The 15,953-nt window shown below is 43.3% G+C and overlaps 1 protein-coding gene across 1 annotated transcript in view; it reads right to left on the reverse strand.

The window, feature by feature from the left end:
* Nucleotides 1-15,953, reverse strand: part of LOC135225003 (programmed cell death protein 2-like) — a 160,530-nt gene that overhangs the window by 112,489 nt on the left and 32,088 nt on the right. Inside the window, exon 3 of the mRNA XM_064264295.1 lies at nucleotides 3,458-3,773. Coding sequence (XP_064120365.1) covers nucleotides 3,458-3,773 — 316 coding nt within the window. The remainder of the gene's footprint in view (nucleotides 1-3,457; nucleotides 3,774-15,953) is intronic.

Consider the following 15,953-nt stretch of genomic DNA (forward strand, 5'->3'; position numbering starts at 1 on the left):
TCTACTGGAGGGTTAGCAGGAGAAACATTACTGCCCTGATGTCTATTGCCTGGCACACTCCTGGAGGAAGACCTCCTGATCCTATCACACTCTAACTTGCGCACATAGGACTCATACGCCTTCCAACTCGAATCAGACAGACTTTCACACTCCTTACATCGGTCATCAATCAAACACACATGTCCCTTACAACTCGTGCATACTGTGTGGGGGTCTACCGAAGCCTTTGGTAGCCTCACCTTACACTCTTCCATACAACATACTCTGACACTAGCAGAACTAGAACCAGACATCTTAGTTCAAGGAAAAATCAAGCCAAAATAAAAAAAAGTCCACAAAAAGCGTGTGCCTAGCCACAAATCCAAGTCAATAACCAAAAGACAATCAGGATACTTATGTAGCAAAGAAGTTTCAAAATCCTAAGACAGATGTACTGAAAACAGGTGTTGACAGTACCGGCGACAGAGAAAATCTGAACAGAAAATGGGAATGGTTCCTGATACCCGCCTCCCAGCGGCGGGAATGGGTACTAACCACCTGGCCTCCCACTACGTGTGTCGTAAGTTTTGAAATTCTGTCAGACTTCGGAGAATACAGCTATAGTATATATATCTGACAGGTAAGTCTCATGAACAAACATGTTTTTTTTATCATAAATATGTTAATTCACAAAATAGATATACTATGTCCTTTTAGTTTGGTGCAGCAGCCAAATCATGAAAACAGAAAGGAATTGTTAGGTAATATACTTTTGTTTGCTGATCTGATGAAGGGGAAATTGAAGATAGAAGAATAACTTTTGAAACTGTCTTGAATTTAGTTTAAGGTGATAGTTGAAGACATATTTGGTGCTTGAACTAAAGTAGGCAGTTATAAACATTGAAATAGTGGTCTTGGGAGGGCTAATTATTAAAGTAGGCAGTTTAAAGCAATTTTTAGGAGGGGTACCAGGATAACACGGGTATTTTCTTACCATGGGGGGTTCTGGGCCCTATCCCCCGCGATTATCGAGGCCCTCTGTATAAGCATTTTTTGATGGATCCTTCTTCCTTAACCTAATTAAATAGCCAGTTATAAGCATTTTTAGAGGGGGATGACAAGTAATCGCAGATTTTAGCTATTTGCAGGTGTTTGTAGTCACTATTCGCCAGTGTTTGCGGTCCCTATCCCTGCGAATACCAGGGGTTGACTGTATATCTACCTTGCTTTCTAACCACCACTGTATTCCTTTAGTCTTAAACAACATGAAGTAAAAAATAAATAAGTTACTAATAGGCAGTCCCCTATTATTGGAGGACTCGATTATCGGAAATCCGGTTTAATGGCGCTTGTATAGTACCGAAAATTGGCGATTTTCAACACCATAATGTGTCGATTTCTGGTCATCGCCACAGATAATAGAGTTATGGCACCGATACATACCTAACAGAGATGCCATTAACCGGTCATCAGCACCATAAGCACCATAAATTGCCAATTTTATGGTGCCGAGAACAGAACCTCCCCCAAATATCTGGGAACTGCCTGTATATAAGAAAAGAATATTTTTTATCTCATAGGTGTGAAAAACCAAAAATACGCTTTTCAATTTCTCACAATAACATGCTTCAATTTAAATACAGGCAGTCCCCGGGTTCCGTTCTTAAGACGCGTCGTAACCCGAAAATCGTTGTAAGCCGGAACGACGTTGGAAAAATGTCTTAAACTAATAAAAAGTTATAAGAACCTTACTTGTAATCTTTTGGTTACACTACATGATGTTTCTGGTAGTTTTATGTACAACCTGGATTTGTTTTTTATTTTTTCATAAAAAAAATGCTGGTTCTTGAAGGTAAAAACTATTGTAATCCTCTGGTGACACTACATTCTTGAAGTTTATTGTACAACCTGGAGTGATTTTGCCAAATCTTGAGGGCTACAAGAACAGTTGATTAATATTTACGGATCATACAGACTAATTAAAGTAAACGTATCTTTAAATAGGCTTATATATTAGTATCAACAAAACATTTACTGGCATGAGTCAGAGGCCGTTTAATGAAACGAACACTTCTCTGTCCTATCTGTTCAGAAAATAAAAGTTACGTCAATCCCCAAGACCATTGTTGCCAAGACGCCTCTCTCTCTCTCTCTCTCTCTCTTCTCTTCTCTCTCTGATCAAATTACTTGGATAATGTCTCTCTTTGGATACTTCGATTTTGCCAAATCTGAGGGCTACCAGAACAGTGATTACTATTTACGTATCATATAGACTAATTAAAGTAAACGTATCTTTAAAATAGGTTAATATTATTGAGTATCAACAAAACATTTACTGGCATGAGTCAGAGGCCGTTTAATGAACGAAACACTTCTCTGTCCTATCTGTTCAGAAAATAAACGTTACGTAAATCCCCAAGACCATTGGCAAATGATCTCATTTGCCAAGACGCCTCTCTCTCTCTCTCTCTCTCTCTCTCTCTCTCTCTCTCTCTCTCTCTCTCTCTCTCTCTCTGATCAAATTACTGGATAATGTCTCTCTTTGGATACTTGGAATTTGCATTGTAATCTAACCAGAAACTTCGTTTTGTTATTATTACTGGAAACAAGCAATGATTTTTTCATTATTTGTGCTTTTTGGATGCTGTTATAAACTTTGCGCATCCGCAAGCCTAAGTATGTATTCATTCGCTTTTCCAGAAACCTGTTCCGCCATATGAGGTGTCACTAAAAAAAATTTGAAAAATACAACATAAAAAGTGTCGAAAATCATCATAACCTCAAAATTTTTGTTGTAATCTAACCAGAAACTTATTTTTATTAATATACTGTACTAAACTATAAAGGATTTTTATCATAGTATGCGTTTTTTAAAAGCGTCGTTAACTCGGAGAGTCGAAAGACGCCTCTCTCTCTCTCTCTCTCTCTCTCTGATCAAATTTCTGGATAATGTCTCTCTTTGGATACTTGGAATTTGCGTTGTAATCTAACCAGAAACTTCGTTTTGTTATTATTACCGGAAACAAGCAATGATTTTTTCATTATTTGCGCTTTTGGACTGTTATAAACTTTGCGCATCGCAAGCTAGTATGTATTCATTCGCTTGGAAACTAGTTCCGCATATGAGGAGTCACTAAAAAACATAGAAAAATACAACATAAAAAGTGTCGAAAATAATCATAACCTCAAAATTTTTGTTGTAATCTAACCAGAAACTTATTTTTATTAATATACTGTGCTAAACTATAAGGGATTTTTATCATAGTATGCGTTTTTTAAAAGCGTCTTTAACTCGGAGCGTCGGAAGCATCAGCATTGTAACGTCGGAACAAACGTTGTAACTCAGGGCGGATTTTTCAATGAATATTTAAGAAAAAGCGTCGTAACCTCGGAACGTCGTAACCCGGGGACTGCCTGTAATCTGAACCACTAAAAGAAACATTTCAGCATCCCCACAAAAATACAAACAAGTACTTACTTCAATGATATTAAGTTTGCTCTCCAAACTTTGTGCAACATCAGTTATAGTTGATGATGTATTTGAATTCATATTATTGAGGTTACTTCGGTCATTGCCTTTCTTGGCCATGTTGTCTAAATATAACTGAGAAGAAGAAGCTAAGTTGAAGTTATCTGCATTGCCATTTCCATCATTGTCATTGCCGCCCCAATCATCTTCATCTTCAAACCACGTCTCACCTCCCCTTGAACTCACTAAAGATGGTGACTTGTTTGGTGGAGATGATGTTCTCACAGCACTATGATCAATTATCTGACTTCTCACACAAGTCCAACTAATTTGAAAAAGAAAAAAATTATTTTATTTGGGATAAATACAAAAAATAATAAATCAATCAACAGATAAACTCTAAACTAGTCGGTAATTTTAGTAACATCAATCTTTCTGTAAAACAAAAATGATATTGTCATGATACAATAAAGTTTGTTCATACTTACCTGGCAGATATATATATAGCTGTATTCTCCGAAGTCCGACAGAATTTCAAAACTTCCGGCACACGCAGTGGACAGCCACGTGGTTAATACCCATTCCCGCCGCTGGGAGGCGGGTATCAGGAACCATTCCCATTTTCTATTCAGATTTTCTAATGCCACTGTCTCCTGAGGGGAGGTGGGTGGGTACTTAATTATATATATCTGCCAGGTAAGTATGAACAAACTTGATTGTATCATGACAATATCATTTTGTTCATGAAACTTACCTGACAGATATATATACGTATATAGCTGAATCCCACCATTGGAGGTGGGAAGGGACAGAATAGAAGGATTTAGGAAACAAATTACATGCAGATGATTGACATCTTGGTTCCTTACCTGTTAGCATAGCTGACTTCGTGATTACTGTCACCCAAGTCTGCTTCTGCTTTACTAGAGTCTCCAGCAAGGTAGTGACCTGTATAGCTGGTGAGTTCTAGATGATCTGTCAACGGGAGCGTGACCACAATGCGAATAGACCATATTGACCATACTCTGAGGGCAACGAAGCTAAAAACCACCACCTGACCTAACCTATCAAAGTTAGTCCCATATAACTTTAAGGCTAAAGAAAGGGAAGACCGCCTCAAGCGACCGACCCTTCAACCGTAAATCAACACAATAAAATTAAAAGCACACCTAATCCTTTTCTATAGGATGGGCTTCGTGCTGCTTCCTGCCCCCAATATTATATGTCTGCGGATATGTATGGTCCTAGCGACTCGCAGTTCTCATATGCTGTCTTCACATCCTGCAGGTAGTGTGAAGCGAACACAGAGTTGCTTCGCCAAAATGTAGCACTTAGGATATCGCTGAGTGCCATATTCTTTTGAAACGCCATTGAGGTTGCGACAGCTCTTACCTCATGGGCTTTTACTTTCAAAAGTTTCAGATCACCAACTGGACAGGACGAATGGGCCTCCCTGATGGTGCTTCTTAAAAAGAATGCCAGTGCATTTTTTGACATTGGAAAGTCTGGTCTCTTAATGGAACACCACAGATTTTCCAAAGGACCCCGACAGTTTTTAGTTTTTTCCAAATAAAACTTGAGAGCCCTGACAGGGCACAGGACTCTCTCTGGCTCTCGTCCAATGATCTCTGCTAACCCCTTGATCTCAAAGCTCTTCGGCTAGGGGTTAGATGGATTTTCGTTCTTCGCTAAGAAGGAAAGGCTCAGGGAACACACTGCATTGTGTCCTCTGAAGCCCACATGTCTACTTATTGCTTGAATTTCACTAACCCTCTTCGCTGTGGCCAGAGCGGTTAGGAAAATCGCCTTTCTTGTAACGTCTTTCAACGAGGCAGCATGCAGAGGTTCAAAAGGACTTGACATTAGGAACTTCAGAACTACGTCTAAGTTCCATGATGGGACCTTAGGCTGCAGTACTTTTGAGGTTTCAAAGGACCTCAAAAGATCGTGAAGGGCTTTATTGTTTGTCAGGTCTAACCCTCTGTGACGGAAGACAGCTGAGAACATACTTTTGTATCCCTTAATCATGGGCACCGCAAGCCTGTCCACATTTCTCAGATGCAGGATGAAATCTGCGATCTGGTTCACAGAGGTCGTGGAGGAGGAAATACCTTTCTTCCTGCACCACTTCCTGAAGACAGCCCACTTAGATTGATAAACTGCTCAAGAGGAAGCTCAACCTAGCGTTGGCAATGGCTTTTGCCACCGGTCTTGAAAAACCTCTCGCTCTGACCAACTTTTGAATAGTCTGAACGCAGTCAGACTCAGAGCGGAGAGGTTTCCGTGGTACCTCTCGAAGTGGGGCTGTCTGAGTAGATCGGCTCTCTCTGGAAGGGTCCTTGGGAAGTCTACTAGGAGAGACATGACCTCCGTGAACCAGTCGCTTGAAGGGCAAAACGGGGCGATTAGTGTCATTCTCGCTCCCGGAGACGCCGCAAACTTCCTGATTACTTCTCCTAAAAGTTTGAACGGGGGAAAGGCGTAGACGTCCATCCCCGTCCAGTCCCATAGGATGGCATCTATTGCTATTGCTCCTGGGTCGAGAACCGGCGAGCAATAAAGAGGAAGCCTCTTCGTTTTCGAAGTTGCGAAGAGTTCTACTAACGGACGTCCCCATAGTCTCCACAACTCTTGGCAGACCTCTACGTGAAGAGTCCATTCTGTGGCAAGCAGTTGATGTTGGCGGCTGAGAAGATCCGCCCGGACATTTTGCACTCCTGAAACGAACCTCGTCAGGATTATTATGTTCCGAGCTTTCGCCCACAGGAGGATGTCTCTTGCTATCTCGAACAGGGACCGAGAGTGTGTCCCCCCTGTTTTTTGATGTATGCAAGAGCTGTGGTATTGTCCGAGTTGATCTGGACAACTCGGCCAACCACTCGTTCCTCGAAGAATTGGAGCGCTAACCGAATAGCTTCCAACTCCTTTAGGTTTATGTGCCAGGACCTCTGTTCCCCTCTCCAGAGGCCTGACACTTCCTCCTTGCCCAGTGTTGCTCCCCAGCCCGCCATGGATGCATCTGAGAACAACACTAGGTCGGGGCTCATAAGGCTGAGGGACAGTCCTTTTGAAAGTTTGACTGGATCTTGCCACCACTTCAGGTGATCCTTGACCGATTGAGAAATTTTCAAAGTCGTGTCTAGGTCTTGCTTGTCTTTCCAGTTTTCTGCTAGAAAAAACTGGAGCGGCATGAGGTGCAGCCTCCCCAGGGAAACAAACTTCTCCAGCGAGGAAATGGTTCCCAGTAGACTCATCCATTCCTTCGCCGAGCATGTCTCCTTCCCCAAGAAAGCTGACACTTTTTCTAAGCATTTCTGCTGACGTTACCGGGATGGAAAAGCTTGAAAAGCCACTGAATCCCCAGATAATACGATGGACTGCGTGGGGATCAGATGGGACTTTTCGTAATTGACTAGTAGGCCTAGGGCCTTCGTCAGCTGTAATGTCATGTGAAGGTCCTCCAGACACCTTGACTCCGAAGACGATCTGATTAGCCAGTCGTCCAGGTAAAGCTAGACCCTTATTTTTGATAGGTGAAGCCATTTCGCCACATTTCGCATGAGAAGAGTGAATACCATCGGCGCCATACTTAGTCCGAAGCACAGAGCCTTGAACTGGAAAACCTGTCCCTTCAAGACGAACCTCAGGAACTTTCTTGATTGAGGATGAATCGGGAAGTGGAAGTATGCGTCTTGGAGATCCAATGACACCATCCAGTCTCCTGGTCTTAAAGCCCCTAGTACAGACTGGGGACGTTTCATCCTGAACTTTTTCTTTTCTCACGAAAAGGTTCAACCTGCTGACGTCCAGGACAGGTCTCCATCCCCCAGACTGCTTCGGAACCAGGAACAACCTGTTGTAGAAGCCTGGGGAATCTAACGTTAGCACTTCTTCTACGGCTCTCTTCTCTAACATTTGATCTAAAAGATCGAGCAATATCTGTTGCTTCTCCGGCTGGTATGAGGGCGACAAGTCTATGGGCTTCGTGCTCAATGGAGGTGTCGAGAGGAAAGGGATCTTGTAACCTCTCTCGATTATATCGAGGGACCAGGTGTCCGTCCCTCTTATTCTCCATGCATGAGCAAAAAATGCGAGTCTCGCTCCGACCGGTGTCTGAAGGGCAATGTCAATTTTTTCCTCTGGTTTTTGAGGAGACCTTGCCTCTAGAGAACCCCCTTCCTCGAGGAAAAGCTCTCGAGGAAGGTCCTCCACGAAAGGGCTTAAACTTCTTCTTGGGGGTTTGTGTGGCTAAGGTAGAAGCCTGGGCTGCAGGACGTCTGGAAGGCTGGGTCAAGAGGTCCTGCATTGCCTTTTCCTGCAGGTTAATGACAGATCTTTTACCATGGACTGAGGGAAAAGATGTGAAGAAAAAGGGGCAAACAACAATTTTGCCCTCTGCGCTGAAGACACTGATTTTGCTGCAAAACTGCAGTATAGAGCTCTTTTCTTCAGGAGTCCGGTAGCGAAATGGGATGCCAGTTCATCAGAGCCATCCCTTACTGCCCTATCCATACATGCTAACACGCTGGATAATTCTTCCAATGAAATCAAGTCTGGGCTTCTGGATTGTAAGTCCAGGGCCCCCAAGCACCAATCCAGGAAGTTAAATACTTCCAAAGTCCTGAAGATCCCTTTGAGATGGTGATCAATTTCCGACATGGTCCAGGAAACTTTAGCCGATGAAAGGTACGACCTCCTCGGAGCATCAACTAAGTTAGCGAAGTCCCCTTGGGAGGAAGACGGAGCTTTCAATTCCGCTTCCTCTCCCGTTTCGTACCAGATTCCTGCTCTCCCGCTTAGCCTCGATGGATTCTTTTAAATGCTCTCTTCGCAGAGAGCGAAGTGGCCATTTTAACGAAGCCAGGTGCTTTCCTGGTCTTCGATAAGGCCAACTGTGAAGGCGGAGAGCAAGGAACTGGTGCCTGGAACTTATTGGGAAACAAGTTTTTTAGGAGATGAGTTAACGTCTTATAATCCGAGGTGGATGACGTTATCAGCTCTTCGTCGTCCGCAGGACGAGTCACTAGACGATTCTCCTTCTTCTCTAGTAATAGCAGAAGCGTCCTTAAAAGACCGTGAGGCCCTGTTCGCAAGAGGGTGCCTCTGTCTGAAGTAGGGTTAGGAGTAGAAATTCGGGTCTGTTTCACCGCTAATTTCGACACTTTACGTTCCTGGAAGGGAACGTCCTGCGGAACGTCTTGAAGAGTATCGTTTTTATGCATAGGGCGTCCATCATTCTTAGCTTCATGACGCTTAGGACTTATATGATCTTCCAAGGCGTCCTTCCGAGCGTCCCGATGCGTAGGACGCCGAGCGTCCTCTGAAGCGTCTTCACGAGCGTCCTGGCAAGCGCCTCGATGAGTAGGACGTCGAATGTCATTGGAGGCTTCCTCAAAAGCGTCCTGATTAACGTATCGAAAAGCAGGACGTCGAGCGTCTTTTAACATTATCCTCATTAACCTACTGGTGATCGTCTAGATGTACAGGATGTCTATCGTGCATAGAACGTCGTGCGTATGCAGAGACGTCCTTAATAGGGTCTTGATCTTGGCGAGCCTCGCTCTGTTCTTGACATGCGCGAGTGGCAAACTTCGATCGATGATCGTCAGTCGGAGACTTCTGGGCGTTCACGACCTCCTGACAAAGACGACGGCCGCCTGTGCGACAACTTGCGTCTTTGTCACGTTCGTCTATACTCCTAGACGCTCTCTCAAAAGGAACGCTTGCGCGTTCTCGAATGAGTCGGCTAGATCTAGAAGGCGACGAAGAGGTTGACGAATGAGGAGAAGGAGCAGGGGACTGCCTGGTTCTTTTAACGGGCAGCCACCAATCCTTTCTCCGACGACAGGGTTCTGCCTCTCTCTTTACAAAGTAGGACGCCAACAGTTTTTGCATATTCATAAGTATCTCCCTTGACGGAGAAGATTCCTGATCAGGAGGAGGACTAATCCCGTGAGAGGAAGACGGGCGAGGGGATGCCTTCTCCTTCGTCTCGGGGACAAATTTAGAGCGACTTGAGCGCTCAAAAGCGTCCTCCTCCGATGAAGTTCTGGTCCTCTTCTGTGGTGGGAAGGCTTCAAAATATTCAGGAGATGATTGAAAAGTAGGTTGAGAGGGAGGACATGAAGCGTCCTCTTCTCTATAACCTCTCCTAAGAGGGCGACAAGGACGATGGCCGCCTGTGCGACATCTTGCGCCCTTGCCGCTCTCCTCGTGAGAGGCCCTCCGAGTGCTCCAACCCCGGTGAGGGGAGGACACCTCGGAGGAGGAGAAACATTCTCTAAGGATTCGTGCATGTGCACGATCCTTGGCAGCCTGGGAAGCGTCCACAGGTTCTGCCAAAGGGACGTCAGACCAGTGTTTAGTTCCTGTAACCCTCCTTCGGCTTTCGACTTGCCCACTCCCTATGTCCTGGGAGTCAGACAGAGGTCTAGACCTGGAGGCATTATGGGACCGATCTGACGCCCCCTCCACAACACTAGATGCACCAACACTTTCATTGCACTTCAACACATCCGATTGTAGCGCGAGCACTTTTGACTCCAGGGCACGAATAGACTCCATGATCGTAGAGAGTACGTTTCCTTTTGTAGACACCTCCTGATTGCCCGAAGGCAATATTACGGGGTTAGGTTCAACAAAATCTACAGGGGGGTTCGCTGGAGACAAATCATTACTCTGACTTCTATTAATTGAAGCACTATTGGAGGAAGACCTCCTGATTCTATCACGCTCAAGTTTTCATATATAAGAATCATACGCCTTCCACTCAAGATCAGTCAAATCCTCACACTCGATGCATCTATCGTTCAACAAACAAACATGACCTCGACATTTCGTGCACACTGAGTGAGGGTCTACCGAAGCTTTCGGTAGCCTCACCTTACATTCTTCCACACAACACACCCTGAAACTAGTAGAACTAGATCCAGACATCTTATTAAAGAGAAGTCAAAGCCAAAATCCAAATCAAACCACTATCGCGTATGCCAAGCCACCAATCCAGTCAAAAAACCAAAAGTCAATCAGGATACTCAAGGCAAATAAGAAGTTTTCAAAATCCTAGGCGGAGGTACTGGAAACAGTTGTTTACAGCACCGGCGACAGAGAAAATCTGAATAGAAAATGGGAATGGTTCCTGATACCCGCCTCCCAGCGGCGGGAATGGGTACTAATCACCTGGCCGCCCACTGTGTGTGCCGGGAGTTTTGAAATTCTGTCGGACTTCAGAGAATACAGCTATATATATATCTGTCAGGTAAGTTTCATGAACAAAATTACTTTTCATACCTAACCCCTCACTCACATATACAACTAATCACATTTATGGACTTTGAGTGACTCAAACTCCTAAGCCTTTTGTAAAAAAAAAAAAAAAAAAAAAAAAAAAAAAAAAAAAAAAAAAAAAGTAACATTAATAGGATCTCAGGGTACAATTACACTACAATAAAACATTTCATAGACACATACCAGCAACTTATTGAATTCATATCACAAACAGGTTGCAAACAAGTCAACAACTGTAAATGAAGCACTAATTGGGCCTACAAGTAAGTTGTATCTGTATGTTTTACTGGACACATCCAATGAACCAAGCCTGTTAACATCTCATAACAGGCAGTGAGTGTGTGCAGTAGAACTTGAAGGAAGGAAAAGGATAAAAAATTACTGATGGGTTAAAAGTTTTAATCTACTTCTTTAATAATTCAACATAACAATGAGAAAGGATAATTACAGATGACTGACCTGCCTCCCTTCTCTTCCTATACTAACGAACTTAACCCTGTAGCGGGTTAGTGCCATCAGTGGACCTTATGCATTGCACTGTAGGCATTATTTAAGGTTCTTTGCAGCGTCCCTTTTGCCCCTAGCTACAACCCACTTTTGTTCCTTTTATTGTACCACTTTTCATATTCTCTTTCTTCATCAAACTTTCCACCTTCTACTAACACTTGATTCATAGTGCAACTGTGAGGTTTTCCTCCTGTGACACCTTTCAAACCTTTTACAGTCAATTTTCATTTCAGCACTGAATGACCTCATGAGTCCCAGTGCTTGGCCTTTGGCCTAATTCCTATATTCAACTCAATTCAACTAACGAACTTAAGCATGAAGTCCTTCAAAAATCCATACATTTCCAACATCTACTCTCAAGATCACACTTTATACCTGGGCAGCTGGCACAGTGTGCCTCTGTATCCCATTAATAAAGTAATCATCCCTACAGAACCTGATGTCCTTAGCCTTAATTCCAGTGGATGGTCCTATAAAAATAAATGTACAGTAATGTGAAAAGCAGCAAACAGCCAAAACCATGAAACACCAATGAGCACCTATATATAATGGCAGCAAGAAGAATTCTGACAAGAGCTAAAATATTCAAAACACTTGGTGGGGAACAGGTGTACCCGACACTCATTTGGATCAGCCATTCAGTCATCTTCTTTGTTTGAATGCCGACTCGCCTATTTGCGCAGAGATATAAGCTATCTTTAACAGCAGGTAAGATTCATCCTAAATACTAATTCTACTTACTACTTGAACTAGCTAGTACTGCTGTTTGTACAACTAATATGTCAAGTCTGAAAGTGTTCAGACAGTGAGAAAGTTCAGGTTACATATATGCCACTTTTTCTACTGAAAATTCATGAGTTTTGTAAAAACATGATACCAGCTTTTTTTTTTTTTTTTTTTTTTTTTTTAAGGAGGCATGAAAAATTATTGGCATTGCCTTGGGTCTTCTTATCTGCACAATCAAAGGCAGCACTGTGAAATTAAGTCTTGGTTTAAAGTTAATTTCAATATGATCTGACTGGTTGGGACAGGGGGGGGGGGGGGGGTGAGAGTTCATTTCATTTCACTGCCACTTTTCTCTGGAAAAATATAAGTTTTTGTTTATTACAAATGTAATACTTTGTTTTATGAACCGAAACAAAATTTTCTTGATTAAAACTTCATTATGCACTATATGATGCAGGCTAACTACAATGCTGGATGCCTAAGCTAACTTTGGTGGACTTGAGAACAAACAGAATTTTAAAATTAACTCTTGAAACAGATATCAATTACATATAGAGGACTTAAATGTCCATGCCAAATGAATCCATATCACTTATATGAATACGTCCTTTTATCTGTGTAAACAACAGTTTGAGGTAAATCAAGCTGACAATAAATGTGAAAGCACCAAAAAGACTGTCAGAAAGGCTGAGGTCAAAAGAAAATCCATAGTTATCTTGCAATAAGGGAACAGACTGGGTGATTCTATCTTTTAATAACTTGGCAGACATATGAAAGGGTCCAGATGCCACATGCTTTGTACCATAAGGAATTTAATCAAGTGTGTTAGAAAGCTGAAGTGCCCAAGAAACTATTAATCATGGATTGTTAGTAAAATAAATTTAAGATTTCACATAGCTGAAGGAAAGTAAACACTGGAACCTTCTTCAGTTTGATAAATACTAGAAATAAGATGGATACTTCACTGTTTCAACAAAGTTATACAGATTATGATAAATTCAAGTAAAAATCATTAGTAAACAAGTAGTAGGTTATTTCAAGGAAAACTTGATGAAAGCAATTTGCTGTGCTGTAATTTAAATCATCAGTATAACACTTCTATAAGTGTTCTAGTTTTATTTACTCTATATAGTTTGAATGCTTGCCTCCATAGTAATTCTTGAAGATCTCCAAAATCACATTGATATGATTTTAAAATATAGTCTGCTAAAAAGTCAAACCATAAAATGAATAAACTCTTAAAGGACTACCATGAAATGACAATTTGTCGAAAATTGCATTTTTCCTAACTATACAAACCTGAGGTCCTTTAACAATAGGAAGTAGCTAGCGGCAGCTGGAACGGTCGTAAGCTTCGAACAAGGGGAGAACGGTAGTTAACTGCTGCCGCGCGACTGGGAGGTAAACAAATCACTTTTGCTTTTGGCCCATGCAAAATACGCAGAGTGAGGGGTGGCATGAGGAGGGACTATATGTAAAGGACCTCAGGTTTGTATAGTTAGGAAAAATGCAATTTTCGACAAATTGTCATTTGTTCCGATACGTAATACAAACCATCGGTCCTTTAACAATAGGAAGACTCACTTCTTGGTGGGAGGAATCTGAGTCTTTTGATGAACAGACTGGTGTTCGTCCATCCCTGGAATGCCTCCCTGGTCGTAAGAGCGAGGGAGGGATCCAAGCCTCTGTCCGATTGATCGGGGTGTGCACCGCAGATCAATGGTCAGACCTCTGGGCCGAGTACTAAGAGAGAGGCAATGCGTATCTCTTCGTACCAGCAAGCAAGAACTTGTTCCTGTTTGCAAGAGGCAACATAAAGTATGGGTTGTCTCAAGCTGGCATCCACTTCCTCCCCCTTGTTTGGAGGAAGTGGTGATATACGCTCCCTATCCCTAGTGAAAGGGAATAGGATGGGGCTCTGTTGAGTAGCTCACCTGCATCTTGTCCTTATCCAGCAGGGTGCCGACCGTGTCCCTCTAACCACAGGTAGAGGGGAAGAAAAAGATGGGAAGAGGAGCCAGTCACACTCTCATTCACTCATCCATTCTTACGGTCACACCAGGACTCTAGATGCTGTTCAGCCTGCGAGGGTCTGGGTTCGCTACACAACATGTTGAGCAGCCACCACGGGTCCCAAGGAAAAAGATCCAAGGACCTGTGGCAATATCCCGAAGGTAGAAGGAAGGGCATGTGGTCTGGTTGGACCAGACCCCTGCCTTCAGTACCTGCGCCACGGAGAAGTTCTTGCGGACAAGGCAGCATCTCCTTCGCATCGAAGGCGGTGAAGTCCATTAGGGAGGGGATTGTGAACGACTCGAACCAATCGTCAGGGACCGAAGGGTTCTGAGTCTTCGCTACGAAGTTCGGTACGAAATCGAGCGTCACGGATCCCCATCCCCTGGATGCTTGACTTCGCAGGAGAAGTCATGCAGTTCCTCAGAGGAAAAGAAGGAAATAGTCGCATGACCTATCCCTCTTCTCTACTTCGGTGATGTCCAGTACCCATACTGGTCTGTCCGTTTGCCACGAAGTCTCTCGCATCCTCCTATCCCCATGCAGCGAAGTTCTCGGTAGTGGATAGGACACCGACACTCCATGGTGGGTGTCAATGGTGTGGGTACTGTGACAAGCTATTAAAACGAATAGTAATGGTTGCCTTTTTGTAACAACCGAACTAAGTCAACAGCGTAGTTCGTAACTGACTCGGGCGCTCTGACAGCTGCCGACTGACTGCGTTCGGTAGGAGGCAAGTTGTCAAAGCATCCGAGTAAGTCACGTGACCTTCGCCTTTAAAGGGTTATGCCGAGAGACCAAACAAATAATGTATTTGTTTGTCACCAATGCCGGACAGCGAGGTGATGATTCTCTTAAGGCATGTGCCCAACAGGCGAAAGTCAATTGCCTTCTAGAGACCGAGGTCCCTGAAGGTAAAACATCTCATGGTTGTTGAATCTCAGCTAAGGAGAAACAACACTATGTACAGTTGAAGACGAAGGTAGATATTGAATGCAACCTACGTCTTCACAGATGAATCGAGAGAAGGATTCTCAAGATTCATAGCCTGTGCTTACAAATGACTGAAAACGCTAACCGCTATTTCATTGCTGTCCGGTGAGAAGTCGTAGTTGCAATGAAAGCGGGGCGTTCTTCAGTAATGAAAACACAGGGGAAAGCCGCCTGAAGAACTGCTTCTCATGGGCTGAACATTTTGGAAGTAGAGCTGTCAGGTCGGAGAGTAGGCGATGTCTTCTGACACATCTCGTAATTCGGGTTGAACAATGAACAATTGTACACCTACAATTACGAGATATTTTGAAGACAAACTCAGATGTCTGCAAAATCATTCGCATTATCACAGTGCGATGCAGCGGGAGACTTGTACAGACTTGTGTTGTTACCGTGCGGTAAACAGAAAGATGAAAGAGTCCAAGAGATATCTCTGTTGAAAATTCTCGCAATGTCGAAGGCGATGGAATCTAGCGTCACAGCAGTAGATGGTCCTTCATTATTGCGAGAATCCCCGTTAATCAGAGACCTAAGTCCATGATTGTTGGGCAGAGATACGGTTCGGTAGTCAATCAAAGCAGGGGAGAGAGAGACATACATGACCGTGAATCTCGGAGGCCCAGCTGATACTGAGCTGCTATCAGGCAGTTCAATACGCAGTAGTTGAGCCTGAGCTCTCGCTGACTCGTCATCCTGAGTTGCCAGGTAATCCATTATTCCACGAAGGAATGCGTTCGGCTAGAACTACCGAGCATAAAAGATATGCTCGAGCAATTATATTTAGGCGAAACGAATTTCGGTAAATATAAAAGTTGAAATGGTGTTGTCGTGACAAAACCATAAGTATATAAAATTGAAACTGAAAACTCCTGGGAGGTTGCAGGCAACCCGAGTTGCAGTTCAATTAGAATACTTCTCTTATAAGTCGCAATCCGTTAGGATTGAACTAGGCTATGCCGCCTACCCCTCGGACCATTCA

This window comes from Macrobrachium nipponense, chromosome 20, assembly GCF_015104395.2.
Source record: "Macrobrachium nipponense isolate FS-2020 chromosome 20, ASM1510439v2, whole genome shotgun sequence".
NCBI lineage: Eukaryota > Metazoa > Arthropoda > Malacostraca > Decapoda > Palaemonidae > Macrobrachium > Macrobrachium nipponense.